The 24040-nt window shown below is 36.3% G+C and overlaps 1 protein-coding gene across 2 annotated transcripts in view; it reads left to right on the top strand.

The window, feature by feature from the left end:
- LOC105221478 (retinal homeobox protein Rx) overlaps window positions 1-11550 on the top strand; it is a 68547-nt gene extending 56997 nt beyond the window's left edge. For both annotated transcript variants that reach the window (XM_054233723.1, XM_011198509.3), the window contains 2 exons: window positions 9800-9965; window positions 10078-11550. In XM_054233723.1, the coding sequence (XP_054089698.1) occupies window positions 9800-9965; window positions 10078-10907 (996 nt within the window). In that variant the 3' untranslated portion in view covers window positions 10908-11550. The remainder of the gene's footprint in view (window positions 1-9799; window positions 9966-10077) is intronic.
- The last annotated feature ends 12490 nt before the right edge of the window (window positions 11551-24040 follow it).

The raw sequence follows: 24040 nt of genomic DNA, 5'->3' as shown, positions 1-24040 counted from the left end.
ATTAATGCACTCACAAATAAATATCATTGAATTATGAGCAAAAAAACAGAACAACAACAAAAACAGAAATATATGCGGAAATAATCTACATAAATTCGTTATGCAAAACTAATGCTGCCTAATGATGATGTTTTCGTTGTTGTTGTGTTTTATGAATTTTGTTAATCTCCATATTGAGAGTGGTGTAAACGTATGTCTCTGCGTAACATTGATATTAATTGACAATTAGGCCCATTGTCTAGAAAATTTTGTGATCTAAAAGTGATAGGTTTTACATAGTACTAAGTTGCAAAATGAAATTTTTGAAGAAAGCGCAAATTTATGACTAGAAAAGTTATATGGAAGGTCTCCGCGAGAAGGTCTACAACGAGATTGCAAACCTCCTTCGGTTCTAGCTCCAGCACCGGTTAAAAAGTGGAAGAAGTGAAGGTCATAATGTTGAAGAATCATCTTACTATTATTAGAGACTTTGCGGATAGCATAGGTATCTCAGTTTGTACATAGTTTTTTTTTTTGATACTATATTTCGTGGAGGACTGTTTCCAAAATAATTAATTTTGGTTGAATGAAGGGTCCATACAATTTAAACAACCTATAATATTCAATAAAATTTCAAGGTTTCTTGAATTAATTAGAAATACAAAAGAATCAGTTGGCGCAGAAACATACAAGCCTTATTGCCTATAATAATATGAAGCTGTGCGTCAAAAATCAAGGCCAAGTGCCTCAGTATGGGAATTATATGCTTCTTTCCAGAAACAAAAATATCCAAGAAAGAACGATCGTGGTATCCAACATTTCTCGAGAATCACAAAAACAAAAATCCGCTAAATATAATATTTCCACATCATAATTTTATATATTTGTTTCCACCTTTTTACTGCAAGTTGCCGCTCAGAGTTCCACACACACACACACCGGTTTTTTCAATGCCGCCGACAACAACGTCAGTCCGGTTCATGCATTGTGCTTATTACATTTAATAAGCAAAGCGGCACATGAGCAAATATGAGTTTTTATTTACTCAGCTCTTGTTTGTCAGCTATTTGACATAAGTGGCCTTATTTATAATAAATTACGGTTTTGTGGTGAAAACAGTAGTTTGGACCGAGGGTGTAGAACAATTAACACATTTTGCACCTTTTCACATTATTTCAGTTCAAACATTTTCATTTTCGTTAACTATTTGCGAGGGGGTGTATGAATGGAAAAAGGTAAAAAATAAAATAAATTTATATGTATGTACCGACTACTGTGGGTTACTTCTTTTGTGTTGCTGAAATGTGGTATGGGTAATTAATTCTGTTTAGTTGACTTATTAGATAGGGTGGTCCATATCGAACATACTCGTTATTAATCCGATATTATAATATTTAATACAGCAAAAACCCGAAAAAGCACAACTTTAGCCGATCTAATATATACGAATAAAATAAATTTCGGAATTCTAAATTTAATGTATATATTGAGATTTTATTTGAAATTTTTCATACTTTATTGAGTTCCATATTCTTGAAATCTGTAAACTTTTATCTATCACTTCAAAAAGCCTAAAAGTATGTTAAAATATTTTGAAATACAGTGGAACTTCCATAACTCGAACTTCTATAACTCGAAGTTCTCCATAACTCGAACTCTTGAAATGGCAATAGCAGTCAAATTTCATACAAATTTTATTCCAAAAATCGCACTTTTCAACCAGGGGATAATAAAAAATTAAAATTTTACGATCGATGCAGTATTTTAAAAGAGATCATATGGAGGCTAACAAAAAATATTGATGATATTATACTTTTGGATTACATAAATCGTGTAACAAAGGCATGGGATACAGACGTCAGGAGCCCAATAGCAAAGTGCAACAAACCAAATTACAGAATACATGTTTTAACGTTTTTAAATAAAACTTTTTGCGAAGTAAATAACTAAAACTGTGGGTAAATTTATAATTTACAGCTTTTTGAAAAATTAATGTTTTAATGAAAATTTCTATAACTCGAAGTCTCTTTAACCCGAAGTTTTTTGTGGACTATGGTGATTCGAGTTAGAGAAGTTCCACTGTATTAGGAATTTTTGAGATTTTGTGTGAACAAGATTTCTTGAGGAACCGCCCTAATACTTCTGCAAGCTTATTTATTCAGTTCTAAGTATTCGGAATTTTATATCAGTCAGTTCCGAATGCTTTTGAACATCTGTTCTAAAAAGGCCAAATTAATAAAGAAATCATAAGCTGTCACTATTTGGCGTATGGTTTAAGGTTTAATTGTGTTTAATAATAACTAAATGAATATTGACGCCTTTGACCTTAAGAGTTACCGTTATAATTAAGTGAATGTTAGAATAAGAAATATAATAAATTAAATATTAAAAACTACGAGTTGGTTTTAAAGTTCAGCAGTATTCGTCACTTCAAAATTCATACAAAATTAACTTAAATATTCAATATTATAAAATATTTAAATTATTTTTTTATTTAATTAATTCTCCGTACTCACTTTCCCAGATCTTTAGGGAGTTTGCACAACTATTAGGTAAATAAATCTAGAACAAATCAATAAACTATTATACATTTTATTAACCATTACAATGTTCTTTATATTCTATTTACATTCCATCTTATTTGTTGCTTGCTGCAACAGCTTCTTTGTTTCCTTTGTGTGTATTTGTGTTGTGTTGTTGTGCCAGCCGATTTAACTGCTTATTAAGCGAGTACAAATAGAACGCCCAGTGTCACAAACAACACCAACACCAGCCAACTACCAGTTACAAGCAAACTCTGTAAGCGGTACACCCGAACGGTATTGCCACCTTCCGGTCGTCGACGGCCACAGTGCCAGCGCCTGTGGCAGGCATACGCCTTTGAAGGAGCTAATTAAATACATGACGACACGTGCTGCACAGCGCAAATAGTCAACATATTCGCCTTCTTCCCCCACCCTCGAAAAGCAGCACAGTTGCGCGCTGATTCTTATTATTCTCTATTATTCCTTGTGTTTGCCAAAGTAGCAGATTTCAGCTGCAACAAAATGTCAACGTTGTAAAGTTAAATGTCAACCGGCAGCAGGGAATTGTGACAAAAACAATAAACTGCAATACAACACGTCGACATCGTGGGTGTATGGGAGGGCCAAGTGAGTAGCTCAGTGGCTAGTCCGGCATTCGGTTTGTGGCAAGCGCCGTGATTGATAGGACTTCATTGTTTTGTGAGTCCCTTGAAGGTGGCAATTTGCCGAACTAAATATTTTGGATTCTTGTTCCATGCTTATTGTTGTTTTTGACAAGATGCGCGTGTGCCGCTTTGTGTTACACCATAATTACGTGGAGGAAGAGAGTGCTTCACACTCAAGGCATATACATAAGTATGTATATTAATACCGATATTTTCGATTACAGTCTCGAACATTAGCTTTTTTATTTTTAAATAAGGCAAACAAAAATTGTATTTAAATTTTTTTCAAACATTCTTTGGAAGTTTTCGAAGTTTTCTTCGACAGATTGAAGACATTTTACAGAGGGAAAAGCGAATGGTTCAGTCAAATCTTAATTTTTTATTTACAGAAATCAAGTACGAACTATTTTAGAGCTCTACTAAGTATTTCATTTATATAAATCTCATTTCAGTTTAAAGCTAAGTCCACCTTCAATCCCAATCATGATTTGAATTAGCTTTTTTATTTTCGAATATTTTTTCTAACATTCATTAATCAGCAGCATAAACTCTTTTCTTTACCTGCTTCCCTCCGGAGAAGCTCCTTGTACTCCTTTGAGTTTTGTGAATTGTGTGGAAATTAATATCCTTGTCGGCATTTAAACTAATTAAAACATTTCATTGGCATTTGTTGTCTTCATTAAAGAGCTAAACAATGCTGACATAAACAACAAGATAAAACAACGAAAAAATGAAAGCCAAACTCACAGGATGTGTTTTGTTGGCGAAAAAGCCGAAGCCGACAACGGGCGGAACTAAAAATTAAGCTGTCGCAAAAGCAAAAGCAGAGAAGTTAAACTAATGCCGCAAAACAATGGATCCAAAAAACTCACTAGCATACAACAACAAACATATGCAAACATTGTTGTTGTCGTTGTACTCGCCAGGCCGATGTCATGTCATAATTCTCTGTGAATGAAGGAGTTTTGTTTATAATTATGACAGGAACCTTTCATTTGCCCGCGACCCACCGCTCGTCTCAACTGATTGAATTGGCTTCACATACACTGTCACACACATACACACCGCCAGACAGTCGCTTTCTGCGCGCGAGCGTTTTGCTTACCTGGTCGCCGGCGCTGTCACCGAAGTTTTGTCGCTCCGCAAATGCGCGTCCTGTAATTATAACTGCGGGGCACTGCACTTTTGAGCAGCAGCGCCATATGCAACACACTCGCTCACAACCACACACACATATTTATGAATATATGTAAATATAGATTTTTGTTATTTTAAAATATGAAAAGCGAACGCAAATGATTTTAATTGAATTAAGCCTTTCGTCTGTCCTGTCAAAGCGCCCTCCCTTCGGTCTGCTTTCGCTCTCAGCGTAGTTCACACAGTTAGGCGCCGCTATCAATGTCCTGGAACGCCGCAGGATGTCGGCGCGCATAAAAATCTCGCACACAAGCAGACATACTGTGTGTGCGCTTGTGAATTTATTATTAACATAACCCAGTAATTAGTTCTCTTTTGAGCACATATTACAAACCAACGGATATCCACTTTTACATGTGTACATATGTACTCCACTCAACCGTTACTCAGTCGTGTTGCAACAATTTTCTCCTTGATTAGATCGCTCTGATAAGTCGGCCCACCTGTGGTGTGTTGCGGCGCTTATCGATCGAACGGTCTGCACTTTTATTTTAAATTAATTTGTTGGAAACATTTTTCTCTTTTTTCGTTTTTTTTTTCGGTTTAAGTGGTGTTGTTGTTTAAACGTTATTGCTGGAGTGAAAGACTTACAAAAACAAAAATAACAAAACTTGATTGAATTGCACTTTCAATCGTCGACACAACATTAATAACCCGTTATTATATTCACTTCGGCAATTATCACAGTGGTGGCACTGACGAATATAATTTCATTCCGGAAATATGAGTAAAATATCACAGGCATTACTTTAATTACTAGTATTCTCTAGAAAGGTATTATAGAAAAATTAACTGATGTAGACTCTTTCATCGATTTAGTTGTGCAGATATATGATTTAAGTTACTGTTACTAATTGAAATTAGATGAAATGTTACTTCTTCCAACTAAACTCATTTGAAATCGTGTTGGGGAACTCAAAACGAGGCTATTAGTGGATGTTCCGATCAAAGGAAATTATATTTGTACACATAACTACTTTAATGTACCAGATCATGGTTAAGTGGATGTGTTAAGTGTTTTCGCGAATAGATGCTATTTCTGAATCTCTTGAAGATGTGCACCGAGAGAATCAATAACACTATACAACACAGTACCGCAAAAGCTAGTTCTTTCTGTCTATTCGACCAATTACATTTACATAAGTACAAAAAGTATATTTCCAGTTTTTCGAAGTTGGCTCCCAAAATCGATATATTTTCACTCGAATTTTGAAAATAGCTGTTTACAAAGTATTATTATTAATTACAGGATGCTGCTACTAAAATTAAAGTTTTTCGAACATCCAACATTGACCCCTCATAGTATCTGTGATATAAGTTTGAATAGGAAAGGCAGTTTATATAAATATTTATAACTTTTTAATAAAACATCCTATAATTAATAATAATGATTTTTAATAAGTTTATTTTCGTTTGCTCCAATACCCTGCCTAGTGTTGTACAGTGTATTTTATTCTTTGTATAACATATTACCGGAAACTCTAATCACTTCAATCAATCGAACATTACTAATATTAATCTACTGGTTTTAAACAGTTTCAAAAAGAAATAAACTGACTTTTAGTCTTTAACAAAAGCTCCAGAACAGAAACTATAGCTAAATATGACCTATAAGCCTATATAAAATCGCCATATTTACTTTGAGAACTAATTTTCATTTATAAATTAATTGAACAATAATGTGATATCTTTTTCCCTTTTTTATTTATGTATATGTATATAAAAATACTTAATCCACCATATTTTCTAAGCTAATCCTCAAATCTCATTTCAAAACAACTTTTTCCACCATTGAGACTTACCATGTTCTCTGATACAATATATAAGGGGCAACGTGCTAGCACAAATATCGGCAAATTAACTCAATTTCCAATGACAATTATTAACTTTTTAAAACTTGGCAATCCCAAAAACTTCAACTTTCAACACACACTTACAAACTAACAGTATATAATGATGTACAGTTAGCGCTGTGGGACTGTGACTGTGAGTTCTGGCAGCGATACCAAAGATGGCGAAAACGAACTTCAAACTGATTTACCTAATTTGCGCACCACTTGGGACTCGGGCCACTGCAACAACACCAATAACAACAACAAAGTGAGACCTTTTTTTAAAAAGAAGAATGAAATTAAAATGGAATAGATACAGTGTCTGCAAATGTTTTCTTTATTGGATTTTCTTTTTCTTTTTTGGCTGCATGTTGAAAAAGTAAATTGGCGGCGAGCGAGCGACCTGGCCAACAAAGCCAAGCTTTACCAAGAACTACACCAAAAAGAAAGCAGCGCCATTTTAATCGCAACCGTTTGCAGGCTATGTAAAGATGCATCTCTCTATGTATGTGTGTGTGTTGTTGGTGTTGGCGCTGCTGGTTTTACTAGCATTACAGTTGCTGTTTGTTCCTGCCGCCTTGCTGTGCGCACATTTGTGTTTGTGAAGTCGAAACGTTTTTATTAAGCTGGAACTCTTGTGTGTTAAAAGTCAATTTTCCAATTTGCAAACTGTCAGAAACATTCGAAAAGCAATTTGTGTTCTTCGTTCGTTCGCTCGTTCACTCGCTCGCTGGCTCGATTGCTTGCCACCGCCGCACACGCCCTGCACCCAACGACATGGTCGAGCACGCAGTTTGATTTTTGTGAAACACCACACTTTGTATATATATTGTGTACCCCCCAACACTCCCCCTTGGCTCACCTGGTCGCGTTGTTAACTCACTTTTGAATTCGCTTGATGTTTGCCCTGCCAAAGCGGTGCGTCCCCTCTGCAGTCGGCTGACTTCAATATTCTGGCTGGCCAGCAATCTCGAAAGGTGTACAATTCAATTACAACAACAATAACACACGTAATATAAAAGCATACAACATCATCACTGGCACAACAACAACAGCAGCAGCAACATCAAAAAGAAACATAAACGCAACGAAAATGGAGAAAATACAACGAGAGTGCGTAACTCGGTGTCCACTTGCACAGGAGGGGGGTGCTGAGCTACGCTAACACGGTATAAGGGGTGGGGAGGCTAACATTGGGATGCCCCTGGCAAAGAAGTTTTCCAATAAAATTGCAAACTTTGAAGCGTATAGAGTGCGCACTGTGGAGGCAACACATAAAACCAACAACAACAGCAACAACAAACAAGTATCCAAACAAACAACGACCCAAATTGCTGGCTGACGCCGAGCGAAGTTTATGAAAAAGATTAAAGTTGAAAAGTGGTTGACGCCGCCATTCGAGATGCGTATAAATAAACTCACTTACCCTGAAGAGAGTGGGGGGTGCGTGGGTTGACTGGTGGAGACGAGAACAGTTATTAGGTGGAGAGCAGAAGCTCATCAAATGAGAATTAACTGCGCTGAGCAACCCCAATTCTACAGATTACAACAAAATGAGAGTGCCGGCACATGAGAGCGAGAGCTTTGGCTTCGTGAGCATCTCTGCATGTCTGCACCACCGTTATTCGCACTTTAACGGATATTGGGCCGTAATTGTGGGTGGTTGATTGGCGTTCGCTGGCTGGGGGATGTGGATGATTAAAAGATGGGCGGTATTTTAAGTACACGCACCGACAGCCTCTCACTTATTGTGCTCGCGCTTCCAAGTGTGTGTGTGTGTGTGTGTGTGTGTGTGTGTGTGTGAGTAAATATTTTGTAACTGTTGTGTTTATTTTCATTATGGCGCGCCATGAATGGAAATTACAAAATTGATTTTGATGATTTAATTAAAATGAAGAAGCACAAACGCAAATTATAACAGGCAAGCAGAGCTGACGTGCTGCGGTTCGTAAGAGGAGGACCGGATAATGTGCGTCATTAAATATAAAAGTGGTGAAATTGAACGCTAATAGGCGTCTAATTTTCGCATATTTCCAAATTCGATTGTTTACGATTTTGATTATCCGATATGTGCAAGCCGTGGTGTTGATGAGGATTTATGTGGTTTTACAACACAGGTTCGCATAACGCTATGTTTCTTCAAGAAATACAATAAAATATTCGTGGATTCTAGTCTAAAAATGGTTAATATCTTTGTCACCAGTTTTTGTTGGGAAGAAAGTCTTAAAAGTATTATCAATAAGGATTTTCAGAAAAATTTTTAAATTGTAGAGATCATTAATTTGACGACCCGTGAACACAAGACAAATCTCGGGTCTCAATGTATTTTATATTATCCAAGCAGCTATAGTACTTCGCTATCGATTCTCAATATTCCATATACTCATATCATGAAATCGGGTTCCGTGGGAAAAACACTAAGAAAGCTTCAAATATTTTATATTCATTCCATGTAACTTTTAATATACCATGATTGTAAATCTATAATTGAATAATTTTCTCTCATTATTAAGAAATTTCTCTCATCATTAATAGGGTCTGCCGATAAACTCACCTGCTTGCCTTAAACCTCCTTTTTTCCTCCTTTTACACCAACACCTACTTAACTTCGTCCACACCTGCTTTCCGTGCTCGAGCACCAACAGCATCTGAAATTCAATTTCCATCATTATAATTCCTATTAATTCGCGTAAATTGTATATAATTACTTTGTGCGCCAGTCTAGGACCGCGCCAATCGCTAGGTGTCCTGCTGCTGGCTGTGCGGGCGGTGAGAGGTGCCTTTTCAGGGTGACGAGTGGTTTGGTGTGGTATGCTGTCATTCACAGTGAATTAAAGTTAACCACTGTCTCTTTTCCACGCTACTTTCTCTCTCTCCCACTCTTTCTCTGCGTTACTAATTCTCTTGGCATTGTAGCAGCAATTTGCACAAACCGCCAATTCGCTCTCTCATTATGCTGGAGCGTACCAATTAGTAATATAAGTATATTCTACATGTCTGTCATTTTCAGAGCGTTGCCAACAACAACAACAAACCACCTACCCATCTTGGCCTTGTTTCATTTTTGCCAACAACATTATACTCTGCTTTGTTGTTGGTCGCCTAAGTCGCTCCATAAATCTTACAAACTCATTGTTACGATAATTCTAATTAGTGCCGAAGCACTAATTGAATTTTATCTTCTGCTCTTTGCTTGTTACTCACTCCTCTGGGCGCCCCTCTAGCCCGCCCTTTGTGTTTATTTTAAGGTTAGCACACTTTTTCCATTGCCTCCATTTTCGTTATTAATGTCTACATTTTTTCCTCACTAATGAGCAACGCCGCCATTTTGTTTTCACTTGCGCTGTTGTTGTTGCAATTAAGCTCGTTGAAGTGTAATTAAGTGCGGGCGTTGCTTTGTTGTGTGTGTGAGTGGCAGGTCCACTTGGTTAATGACCATACAAAATAGGAGATGGAAAATATGGAAGAACCACAAAATGGTGTCATCGGTCGGTTATTTATTTGTTGCTTTTTGTTAGTGGAATCTAACTAATGCATTACACTGAGAATATATATGAATACTTGCAATAAAAATATTAACTTCGAAATTTCTTTATTTCAGGTCTGGTTCCAGAATCGTCGCGCTAAGTGGCGCCGCCAAGAGAAATCGGAGAGCTTGCGCTTGGGTCTCACGCACTTCACTCAACTTCCACATCGGTTGGGTTGCGGCGCTGGCGGTCTTCCAGTCGATCCATGGCTATCACCGCCACTTCTCTCCGCACTGCCAGGTAACTATTAAGTCATTTGTCAAGTCATAATTGCAAACCAATTAGCATTTCACTATTTTTTTATTCACATTCAAGTTTTTCTCTATTCACATCCAACTTCGTCCTTCGGCAGGTTTCCTTTCACACCCGCAGACCGTCTATCCCAGCTATTTGACGCCCCCACTTAGTTTGGCTCCATCCAATCTGACCATGAGCAGTCTGGCCGCCATGGGTCATGGACCGCACGGCCCCGTCATGCATCCCGGACACCCTCCACCACCCACCGGACATCCAGGCGGCCCACCACCACCGCCACCACCCTCGCACGCCGGTCATCATGTACAATTGTCACATTTATCACCACATCTGTCGCGCATGTCGCCACAGGCTTTGGCCACAATGCCACCACAGCTGAGTTCATCAACTGCAACGTCAGTTACGTCATCATCTGCCGCGTCGATGTCATCAGCGGCGTCAGCGAATGCAAACGCACCAGCGTCCATCCCTCCGAATGCAGTGGGCATGCGGACAGCACTTTCGCCGCTAGCAACTAGCATGTCCGGTGGCCTGCCACCACCACCACTGGCATCCATGCCGGCCGCATCGTCTGTCAGCGCTCTCAACTCACCGTCACAGCGCGCCACACAACCATCAGCTTTGGAGCAGTCACCGCAAAATCTCACCACAAGTACCGACGCGAGCGAAGCAATGCAAGGCAGCGGCAGCGGAGGTCACAACAAGTGCAATGCAGTCGGCATGGAACTGCTCGATGTGGGGCGCGACAGCCCACCGCCAGGCCATGCGCTGAGCAACAGCACAACAACCAATCCCAGCAGTCGGCAATCGCCGATTTCGGCAAATCAACCGCAGACAGCGGATATACGCTCCAATTCCATAGCGACGCTGCGCATCAAAGCAAAAGAACACTTGGAAAGCATCAATAAAGGACTGGCTATGGTCTAAGCGCCCCACCATCACCGACACTCATCCACATTCTACTATTGATAGACCGCAGAGTCATAGAGTACCGGATACACACACACGCTTTCTATTTTAAATTGTATTTCTAATTGATTTGATGGATTGCAGCGATTAGTGATTTTAATTAGTAAATAATTGTCGTATTTTAATAGAGATCGAATGTAAGCAACAACAATACAAACACAAACACAAATACAAACAAATAACACACACTGACAAATGGAAAATGTGTATGAGTAGCATCTAGATAAATTTTATGATAGCATACTATCTATTAGGAAGCCTCTGTACCATCATTATATGCATTAATGCAGATATATTACAATTAAATGCATATAAATTGAATGCTCGAATCAAAATACTCAATTAATATATCGCTATCCGTTTAGTTTTAGCTCCCACAGTATAATTAAAATTAGTTTTAGTAGAGTAGAGTAACGGAGAGGAGAGGAGAGCAGCTCGCAAATTTTGTAAATACTAAATGACCTTAGTGAATTAAGTATGCATTTTAGCAGCGTCTACAGAATGTAGTCATCAATGTATGTATGTAGTTACCACGAAAGCACATTCCACTTACTTACTAATAATGTATAGCTAAAACTAGTGCGTAAATAAATTCTTGAATAACAGCAAAACCTTTTCAATTTGTTTTTCTTAAATATTTGGAAATCATAAAGGGCGCTAAAATTTTAAGTAGTTCCCAAGGACGTTGCTTCATCGGCATCAGATAGCAACTTTAGAATTAGATCTCTAAAGCTTATATGGGTGCTACATGAATCCAACGAGAGAAACGTAAGTAAAGCCGTAGAATTCTCGGGAACATGTCATCAATATGACAACAACTATTCCATAACGCCCCTCTGAGGATGAACAAGTTTCTCCGTGATCAGTTATGGGGTTTGTTTATCTAAAATTGCAACTGTTTAATTGTTTACAAAGCTTGGTCCAAAGAAGATGGTAAGACTACGATTGATCCAGTTCAGTTCTGATCCAGTTCTTTTTACAGCTAAATACACTCATATAATACCTTTTCATCCATCGGAGTAAACCGTTAACCGTTGTAAGGAAGTTCTGAAATTTTATTAACGACCTGTGTGTTTTATACTCTATCATGATTCACAAAAGAAAAATGTAAAAAAGTCTAAAAACTATTTGAAATAAGCGCACAATTCTGAGAAGATTCAAAAATGGATTATTAAAGTTTTCAGCTTAAAATAGTAAATAAAAGTAGGTCAACCCCCAAACGAATTTCAGACCCAATGCACAGTGGTCACTTTACTCAATCCAAGCCCTCGCCTGCACAACACTTTTCACATCGGCGGCTAAAACCAAAACCAATCAACTCAATTAAATTCGCAATAAACGAAATAAAAAATGCCGAAATAGAAAATCTAGCCAAACGAAATTGTGTTAGTAAATTGAAACGGAAGTAAAACGAAATTGAAAATGGAAGTGGAAATGCATGCAGGAGACAGTGCGGTTATCGCACAAACCAACGAACGAACAAAACGAACGGGCGTTGGATGCTCGAGTGTGTGGAGTTCAGTTATAAATACCATAAATATGTATATCCGCAGTGCAAATTGCAACACATTCATACATATCTAAATCTAAAATACAGTAAATCAATTTTATCTCGTTCATTTGATTGTTGCATCCGCCTCGCCAGGCACGTCATTAAATTCGTTTATGAGCAGCGAATTAACAAATTGGAAATGAGTGAGTGGAGGTTAATTAAGTGATTACGAAAGCAAGTTGGAAAGTTCTAATCGGGTGGGAAAATGTGTTGCTGTGTATATTTTATTATAAACACTGTTGATTTAGAAAAAGAAGAAGAGAAAACCTTTTCCCATGTTTTAACATTAAAGGTTACCAGTATTCGAAATATTGTTCATTTATCAAGTGGATTTCAAGAACTTGTGATGCTCAAAGCTTTCTAAGATTAGGTTAGATTTAAGAGTTGATCCCTGTGCTACTGGAGAACCCATTTGGTCAGCTAAAGCCAGTTCTTTGTGATACCGCAAACTCCTTAAAATGGATGCCCAAGACAATCAAGTAACGGCAAAGCGCTTTGAGCCTTTTACGAATTTGTACTGGTAACTAATTTGTAATCGGGACAGTTCAACTGGTTCTCCGAAATTGGTCTTACCAAGATGTTTCAGCCGCAGTCTTGCGAAAGCTTTCTTTGTCCAGGAGGAAGTGTCTTGATGTCTCAAACTCTCCTTATTCTATGCAACTTTGGCAATTTGCATCCATTAGGATATTTAGTAAGGACTTTTATTACAACGGCGAGCTAAATCTTACAAAGGGCATACAGCTCAGTGGATTTCCTGCCATTCACCTTAGGCCAGAATGAGCTCGCAGTCGCACAAGTACTGATCCAACGCGGAGAGGCATGAGGATAGTGGGGCACCAGCTTATTCCATAATCAAGGATCATCTTTTGAAAAATTAGGATCTTGCAGATTGGTTATTATCCGAAACATTTATGCATTACATTACATCGAAGATGATTTAATATAGTGAAATCCATCACGCCTTAATCAATACGCCAGTATTAATTATAACTTTCTCGAACATGAACGAAATTAAAATATATTTTTACAAAATATATATGAAATATTCTAGTATTTACCGTTATACCGCCAACTCGGGTTCAATTAAAATGACTAAATTTCAAATAAACAAACTACAACGAATAACCCAATTAGTGTTTTATCGCTGAAATAAATCTCTTAATGCATAGTTGCTACTACAAATACAAAGCGGCAACAACAGCAAACGGCAAATGGCAAATTAAATGACTTGCAAGTGAAGGTGAAACAAAAAACTGTTGACACGCTAAAATTAAATGCAATTATAACCGCAAATGAATGATAAACAAAAACGTAATACAGGATAATTAGATTGAGCGAACATGACGATAAAGGACACCGCAATTATGAAGCTATTAAATGCTAATCAATTTATTGTGCATGAACAGCGACCAGACCAGTGGTGGTTGGGGGCGGCGGAAAGTGAAAGTGAAGGAGTGAAGAAAAAACACAAATACAACTAGTTGCAATTAAAATAATTCTAAAAATTAAATAAAAAATCCAAAAAAAAATATTAAAATAGAAATATCTTGTTCGGTAGAAGAATCGCGTAAATAAAGAATGAAAATAATTGGTTTGCATACAACTAAACAACTATAGTTATTAGCAAGAAAATTGACATTTATGCGGGAAAAATTTGTAGCATTGTAGCTCTCATAAAGCACTGCTGCAAAGCCCATTTGAGCTCTGACCTGAAATTCTTTGTAAACACGAAATGTCAAATTATTTTCGAACTAATAAAACCAATCTATTATTCCTTAGTTTTTACTGTGAATTACTTTTTTTGAATTACAAGTTAGGTGCCTCTAAAAAACTCTTCATTAAACATACTGTAAGAAATCTCCAGTAAAGCTCTGGTGATCGAAGCGCAAGTTTTATACAGGTTTCCATATTTACTTTTAATTCCCTATAATTAGCGACGGTGGGTCCGCCGTATACTCGCTTCGACTGCCGTTATCACATCCGCGAAATCAACGGTCAGCACTTAAATGAATGAACTATTACTTGGCCTATGAATTATTGCTCTTATTAGGGCAGCAGGAAATGTCACATTACGTTTCTAATATAGCGAAATAAATATATATAAGTATATATCCGTATAAAAACGTTTCAGAAGCAATATAGACTGTGAAAATTACAAACCACTTAAATTCCTTTCTGCTAATCTTGATTAAATTACATATATACATATATGACTATGTGGCCACACAACATTTTTTATGACAAATTGTTTTTACGAGATCATGAAATCTCAAAACACTACATATATGTATTTCTATTACAACAAAAAAATCTAAGAAGTCAAAAGGGTGAAAAAAATGAATTTACCTTGCTGATAATTACCGAGCATTATACGTTTCACTTTCCACCTCTTTTGTGTATATGTATGCGCATATAGTCATATAGGAGCATGTCCTTTGGCACCCCTCCAATAGCAGCAGCCTCTTGCCTTGTACTCCATTTATTGCTGTTTCGTTACAATATCGTTAAATATCAATACTCTGGTCGACTTTACATTTTTATTCGCCCTTCAACAGCCATCCCTTTATTTATATATTTATATACTGTATGTATGAAGGTGTATCATTGTGTGCGCACATTGCTTTACTCTGCGTTTGGTGTTCACATCGTTATGCTGTTGAGTGCCGGGCGATGCTTATCTACCCTATTCAGAGAAATTACTTACAAATTGCTATTATTGTGGCTGTGGCGTATCGGACGCGCGAATTGAACTGAAACCCTAAGTATACTATTAGTGTGTTTCCCAGTTGTTTTGAAATTCAAAATTTACCTTGCAGCATAAACGAAATAGCGAAATAGGCAGAGTAAAATTTCAAGAAGCAGCAACACTTTTACTCAGAAAATTTGTACGTTGTATTCCTCCACTCTTCCGGTTTTCATAGTAGCTAGTTTACGGGCGCCATCTAGCGTTCGTTAGTTGCAGTTCTTGTTGACTACAGTGGGTAAGAGTTTTGACTGCGAAGCACAAAAGACAAATCCAATAAATAAATCAATAATAAAGCTATGAGAATTGACTGTGATTTCTATATGTAGGAGCTTTATGAAAAATGAAAAGTTCACAAACGAATTTCGAGTGAAAGCTTATTCCAAATTTAACTACGATTAACGATGGATAAGTAAAATAGACATAGGTAAAATTGATAATTTTTTTTGTTTTTAAAAAATAATACATTGAAGCAGGAAGTGTGAAAGCTGCATAATTCCATTTTTAAAGAGTTAATTTTTTCGTTTTAGTATTGAATTTGATTTATGCTTAAATATAATCCTTCTATTTCCATATTTCCATCAGAAGCTGTTCTAAAAAATACTCGAATATATTTACAGATTACAGATTGAAATCATTTACGGAGAGTCTTTATACAGCTACGAGCACATGAAAGGTAGCAAATAAATATTTAAAGAATCTAGAAAACGAAAAGAAATTTAGAAAAACTATTTTATCAAGTTAAAATTCAATCAGTAATATTTGAGAAAAAGAAAATATACAAAGGCTGTAGACCCATCTCATATCAAATTTGACATGATTGGTCTATATTATTTGTTACTGTAAAGTATATATGTTTGTTATAATTATATTAGGAATTAATACGAATCGCTACCCATTCGGATCTTTGCAGGCATTCTTAACAAAGGGCGATCGAAACACTCTTAAAACAATATAACATCGCTCAAATTAGTTAATACATAAAATTAAAAATATGTTATTGACTGAAAATTTTAAAAAAAATTTAAAAAATATACAAATATACATTTAATAACCTGATGACCAAAAAGTAATTGCTAATTTGTCTATTGATCTAAAAAAATATAAAAAAAATGTTAAGAAAAAATTTAAAAAGGAATAATTAAAAATTGTGGTTTCAATAGTAGAAAATTGTTTCATTAATAATTTCAAACTTGAAATGAGTTGCTTGAAACTTGGTATTTTTGCTATAAAGTTATTGTGAATATGGTAATACTATTTTATAGAATCTTCTTTATCCCACAAATTCACCGAGGTGCAAGAGATCATAAACAACATACTTCGTTCGAGTCGTTCGCCCGCCAACAATAATTATAGAACCTATGCCTGAAAATCCTTAAATAAACCATAAACACCTATCACAAGATATATCGTCTCAACACATTTTAGTGAAGGTTTAATTTATGAAATACCAAACCAAATCCAAAATAGCTCAGTCAAAAGCGGTCGGTCAGCCGGTCGAAAATCAAGAGAATACCCAATGTTTTCTTCGACTTCCATTATATAGTTCGAGATGCATTAATTCTGAAGAGATCACGCGCAAATGAGAATACTACATACACTTGACCATTTTGAGAGATCAGCGAATGTCTTATAATCGAAACTGCTTGAAAAATATAAGTTTTTAAATATGTTTTAAATATATATGAATGTACGCACACCTATAAACACAGAGCTTCTGTACTATTAGGTTAGAACAAAAAAATAAATTACTGCACAAGCATCTAAGTGATGATATACTATTCATATGCACATCAATATATGTATGTATTTACATATATAATGTATGTGAGTGTGTAAGTGTGTACAGTTGCAGCATCACTTGTTCGTCATCACCTGCCGCCGTTCGTTGCCATTAAATTAATTTACTTATGCATTTACAAAATTTTTGAATTCCTCAAATCTGAATGAATCTCTGCTGCACATGAAGACACAAAGGAATGCTCCCCAATGAATAAAACTTTTACAATTTAATTTGTACACACACACACACATAGGTATATACATATGTGTGACTGACTGACTGTTGACTAAAAATACATCGTAAATTTAAAGTGCACAGCGTCATTATTGAAAATGAAAACAATTCCACCGTGCCACCGTGCCGCCCGCCACAAGACGGATGCCTTTGCAGCAGACACAGTAAAGAAACACACACACACAGTCACACAACCGCAACAAAGCTTTACATGATTTTCTCTTCTGCTTTTATTTTGCCTTTGGTTTGTCTGTAGTGTAAATAAATTAAAATTGTTGACTCATCATGGCGAGTAACGGCGCAAGCAACTTATCTGGTGGCAGCATAAAAATATATTAACGCCATATAAGGAGCTAATCCTCGCGCGCAGCCAATCTATGGCCAAGTAGAGAACTAAAGCAGCGGAGCACATCTGCACTGCATCAAAATCAAAGAGTTGCTCCCCCACCTCACACACTCACTCACTCACTCGCTCAGTCGGTGGCTATTTTTAACCGCAAACTGAAATGCACACACACTCACACACGAGTACACCGAGCAACATGTGAGGGCGCACTGAGCCAAGGCAGCGCGCACGCAATGGGAAATGGCGAGGAAAGTGGCTGCATGACAAATGCAAAAAATGCGTTGAACTTGAAAATGTAAAGATTGCACGCGTGTAAACAAACGAAAAAGGCAAAAAAAACTGTAAAAATAACAGCTAACTGCACACAGACAACGCAGCCGACCGACCGCAGCGAATGAAACCGAAAGTGAGGAGCTTGCAAAAGAGGCGTGAAAGTGAATGAAATGAAATGCAAAACGGCAAACTCAACTTCTGACTTCGATGAAAAAGGAAATGCGGAAAATCCACACAGCGGTGAAATTTAAGTTTGAATTTCGTCGAGTTGTCGCACTGTCGCCGCTCACTTCTTACGAATGACAGCCAGCCACTCCAAGTGTACGGTTGGTGGGAGCGCAAGTAGATGCCGCCGCTGTGTGTTGGCCGAAAAACAACAGGAAGCTGACGGCTAGGCGCACGGTTGTGTAGTGATCCAAAATTTTTTTGGCAACTATACGCACGAAAGTGACGCCTAAAAATAACAGCGCGAAAAACCACTGAGCGATCGTCGAGCGGCCAGCGGAAGTGAATGTTGCGGCGGTGGTTGTGGCGGTGCTACGAAGGCCGCACACCATTCATGGCATGCACATATCTACACACATGTAGATTAAGTGTTTTTCGGTGATATTTTTTAAGCAGTGAATGTATACACGCTCATCATGGTTGCAGAAACTTAAGTAGCAATAACAAAGCAAAGCAAATTACTTCGATAAGCCCCAAAGTTATTTGAAATATTTTTCACCAAATTATTTAACTCACATATGTACATACAAGATCTTCACTCATAACTAAAATATGTAAATTAATGATACATTTGTCAAATCTCCAACCATCAAGCGCTCTTGTGACACCACTAACGTGCAGCTTTAGACCAAAATTTTGTAAATACGGTGAGCCAGCCGTTAAACAGCATCTCATTGCTCTGAAAAACAAAACTTTTTTTTTCAAAAAAAAACTGTAAATATTTTCGACGCGCACCATACAAGTCCGCTGTTTAATTTTATGAGCAATGGATATAACCTACAAATATACATAGACATGTGTATACTATACACTCTAAGAGCAAAACATAAAAATATCGGAGTATCAGTATTAGGTTTATATGTGTGTATCTACACCGAAAAACGAAAAAAAGACTATTATGTAGGTTTATGTGTATATTAATATGTTGGATATACATACATACATACATACACATATTGTTTGTTGGAGAATATTTTTAAATAATTTCTGAATTTTTGTAGAAAATGTTCGGCCAACAGCAATGCAACTCGGCTTTCATTAGCGAGCGCGGTAATAGTGAAAATTTGAAAATTTGGCATCAAAGAGAATTGGAATTTGTGTAGCAAACTCACACGAGAACACTTATATGTACATACATACATAGATCACATTATATATATATGTATATGTATGTACGGATTGTTTTTCGTATATTGTAGATATTTTCATTTCAATATGTTAAATTTAGTTTTTTTGATAAGTTTTCCTTTTCCCTTGGATTGTATTTAGTGGAAAATATGAATATGAAAAAATATATATTTTTTTTATTTTTTATTCAACAATGGCAGCGCAGTGGTTTATTTGACGCTACGCTTTTGGCTATATGAATTTATGTATAATTACATAAATATATATACAGATATAATGTAAAAATATTTACTGCTATAATACGATGTTGACAATTCTTTACGAAGTTGTTGGCACGATTACCTTTAGCTTATGTTCATATATAGCGCTATTAATTCATTCATATATGTTTATATACATATATATGTATATTAAAAAATATATACACCTATATGATATTTATCTTTATTATTGTACGTTATTTTTGTGCACCTTTTTCGCCTTTACACACACAAATAGTGTTTAATTTTTTTTTAAATATAAATTTTCTAAAGCGTAAAGTGTACAGCAGTCGCGTATTTGTCATACCAAAAACATTTCGAATATGATCATTTAGCCATCAGATGTTTCCGTCAATCTGTGAAAATTCCTACGCTGTTGGTGTTAGTTCAGTTTTTAGAAATCGATGAAATGTTATAAAATTAGGTCTCGTTAAGAATAGCTCTCGTGCTGTGTACTACAACGCATGACACCTTTTTTGCATTTCCATTTTTACCTAATTAGTACGCAGTTGAGGAATTTCGCTATGCGTGTGACGTAACGAATGATGGCATGCAGTTGGATTAATTTAATTACAAATTTAAATTTTATTAGTTACGTGCATTGTTTGTAATAAACTCTTAAGTAATATATGTTAGTTTGAAACATAATACACTATATGAAGGAACATATGTAGAACAATGTCATATTCATAGGAATACAAAATTTATATTTTTCACATTCTACTCATATATTTACCGTTAATATACACTCATAGATTTTTAATAGTATACCAGTATAATATATTCTTCTTCTTTGTTGGAGTTATTAACCCCAAAGATTTCATCACTGCCCTAGAAGTAATTATCTTCACATACATATTGACACATTTCACCGGTGATGATTGATCATTTCATCTTATCCGATAAAGGCCCTGTACATTGATAATTTCAAGGATGTATGAGTAGGAAACTCGTATCTACATTTTTTATAAATCTTGTTAGAACAATTTCACAAATCCACCGTTAACTAAACCATATTATAACTCATAGAACAGTAATTACTTTTATTAAAACGCTCCTATATTGTGTTTTTTCCCTTGTTTAAATATGCTCTGTTGGTACTACAATACGGTTTTGGTATTTAGAAACCTAAATAATCGAAAATTATAGCCAATTTAGAAAAATCTTACAATCAAATTAGTCATAAATTTGAAGTTATAGATAATTTCGTCTACCTGGGAACCAGTATTAACAGCAATAACAATGTCAGCCTGGAAATCCAACGCAGAATCACTCTTGCCAACAGGTGCTACTATGAACTAAGTAGGCAATTGAAAAGTAAAGTCCTCTCTCGACGAACAAAAACCAAACTCTACAAGTCTCTCATCATTCCCGTCCTACTTTACGGTGCAGAAGCGTGGACGATGTCAACATCCGATGAGACGGCACTAGGAGTTTTCGAGAGAAAGGTTTTGCGCAAGATTTATGGTCCTGAGAACATTGGCAACGGCGAATACCGCAGACGATGGAACGTTGAGCTGTATGAGTTATGCGACGACATTGACATACATAGTTCAGCGAATAAAAAGACAGCGGCTACGCTGGCTGGGTCATGTTGTTCGAATGGACGAAAGTGCCCCAGCTCTGACAGTATTCGATGCAGTACCCGCTGGTGGAAGTGGCGGGAGAGGAAGGCCTCCACTCCGTTGGAGCGACCTGGTTACACTTCGGATCTCCAACTGGCGCCGAACTGCGAGGGAAAGAGAGAAATAGAGCGCTATGTTCGATTCGGCTATAACCGGCTAAACGGTTTCTACACCATTTACATACAAACATACATTTTAAATCTAACCCAATACCTAATATTTTGGAGACCAAGTCCACATCTCATTTACCACTCTAAAAACAAAACTAAGTTAATTAATCCATCTTCTTGTTTAATATTAAGAATTGTTGATTAAAATTTTCTAAAAATTAAATTTGACGACTTCGACAAATTTACCAATTTTATAAATGTGATAAGTGTATATAAATAACTTCCTAAAGGATGGATCTTGCCACCTTCTGTATGAGTCATGGTAATAACGGGGGACTGTAAAACATATGTAGATTTTTTAATACATCTTAGGCGCGTTTAAAATTTTACAAACTCCCTTAGCATCCTTAGCGCGATGATCATTTTACTGCAAAATAGGAATGTGCGAGCTACTTTGGTAAATGTAGAACAGCTCATTACAGAAAAAATCCAAAATGATAGAATACTACATGACACAAGATCTATTGTTTATTCAAATAAATATTTAAAATAAGGAAGCAAGAATCGAAGAATTGAAATTGTCTCTTAAAAGTTTTAGTAATTTCCCCCTCAGGAATGTAAAGTCCACTTGTTTTTATTGTTTTTTCTTAATAAATTAAGTATATTATTTAACTTAAAGTTGCATAATACTGATCAATATGTACCTACATATATTTATATATTAATTCATGACTTTCCTCTCTATTTTTACAAACAAATTATGACATTGTTTACAAACAAATTATGACTAAATAAGCTAATAATTATTTTCAGGGTTACTACCGCGCAATTCATAGGTTCTATACTTATCAGAATAACTTATGACGATTTTTCTTTCTGAGATACTTGCTATAACTCTCTGTAGAGAAAAAATTAAAACATTCTGGGGTACTTCTGCTATAAAAAAGCTTGTAGTAAAAATTAATTGGAATGGACCTCCATATGTTAGTTAACATCAAGGCACACATGGGACAAATGAAAATAAACTGAGCCAGTTAACTAGAGTTATAAGCTATAATTTTCTATTTAAGGGTGAATTACGTAGTTTGACATTTTGTGGAGAAATTATCTAGGGATTTAGTAGAATAATACCTGCAATCAGTTGATTAAACTTAAAACTAGATTATACGATTCAGCATTGTGAAATCTTCTTTGAAACCTTACTTTGTAGCATAAATATCCAATTGAACAATTTGCAATGATTTAGTCACACGTAAAAGTAATTGTGGCAGACGTTTGCGAATAAACAAAGCCCGAAGTCATTTAGCCATTTGATCGACGACAGAATGTTTATTGCACACTGAACCCTCTAAACAGGCGCATAAACACACACATACACACCTCTACATAGTGAGCACTTTTACATAGATTGTAATAATAATAATAATGAGGAAGCTCATTGCTTTACTGGTCTCGAGAAAATTGACAAAATTGCTAAATCAGAATTTAATAAAATCACCAGAATAAACACAAGTCCCTTATGTGCATAAACAGCAAAGTCCACATACGCATAACAATAATGTTACAACCTCACACACACACACGCGCATACACCAAGTCTCGCATGAATGGTCCTTACATTGCAATTTGTTAGATTTTTAATAAGCCAACTGTAGGAAAACATAGTCAAGGATATATTTTGTTAGAGCACGTGCGGCAATTGAGCGATGTCGCCACTGTTGACGCTGACGCCCCCCAAAACAAAAACAGCAACTACAACAACACAGCATCGCCTCTCAAATGCGTATTATATAAAACACGGCGCTCGCTGTCACCGCCATGGCCACCGCCACAGCCACAGCATACCGACGAACACGGCAAGGACATTAGCACGCGTACTTAAGCAAACAAAATAAAATGGATCACATTAACCCAACCAAAATGAATAAATTCCACGCTTTACAGGATGAAATGTGCGTGGGTTGATGATGTTTTGCTCTTTTGCCAGTTGACTTAGCACGACATTGGCCTTGTTTTTTGCTGTTGTTGCGCCTCTGTGATGCTGTCGTTCGGTTAGAAAGGACTCCCACACACACACACCCATCGGTTTTTCGCTTTGTGCGTTTATTTTATTTCATGTCGTTCCCTTCGCTCCAGCGTTCATCCTTTCATCCACCCTCTTTGCCATGGTGACGTGGCTTTCATCAATTCACCGCTGGTTTCGAGGAATTTTTATTAAGTTGCCATTTACTTTATTTGGCGCACTTCATCACCAATTGTGTGAACGGTTTACGCACGCGCATGTGTCTGTGTGCTGGTGTGAATGAGCATCAGATTTCGTGCAGCCTGCGCAAGGGATTAAACAACTCAATTGTTGCTAATTGGCGGTGAGAACGCTGATTTTTGTACGATTTACGAATAATGACTCATTTTGCTGAAAATCAACTGAGAAAATTTAATTGTTCGGAAATGGAAATTGAATTCGAAATCAAAATTTTTAATTTTAATTTTAATTTTTATTAATTTAAGTCTAAAATAGAAATCGAATTTGAATTCGAAAATGGAAATCGAATTCGAAATCTCAATTATTTCAAATGTTAATTTAAAGTTTTTTCTATTAATGCCTTTCTGAAGAGGCATGACCAATCTCCGATTGTACTTCCGTATATAGTATATGGAAGATGTATTTTATATCATATCTGTAGAAAATTCTAATAACTGTAGAGGGAAAAGTAAAAAATAAATAAAAAAATATAGAAGTAAAATCCAAACGCTATTCGATATTACTAGGGTAGGGCAATATCGAAAAAAGCTTGTGGAAATTTTTAAGCTC

Source organism: Zeugodacus cucurbitae, chromosome 6, assembly GCF_028554725.1.
Source record: "Zeugodacus cucurbitae isolate PBARC_wt_2022May chromosome 6, idZeuCucr1.2, whole genome shotgun sequence".
Classification (NCBI taxonomy): domain Eukaryota; kingdom Metazoa; phylum Arthropoda; class Insecta; order Diptera; family Tephritidae; genus Zeugodacus; species Zeugodacus cucurbitae.
The sequence above is the reverse complement of the archived record's forward strand: the minus strand, read 5'-3'. Positions and strand labels throughout refer to the sequence as shown.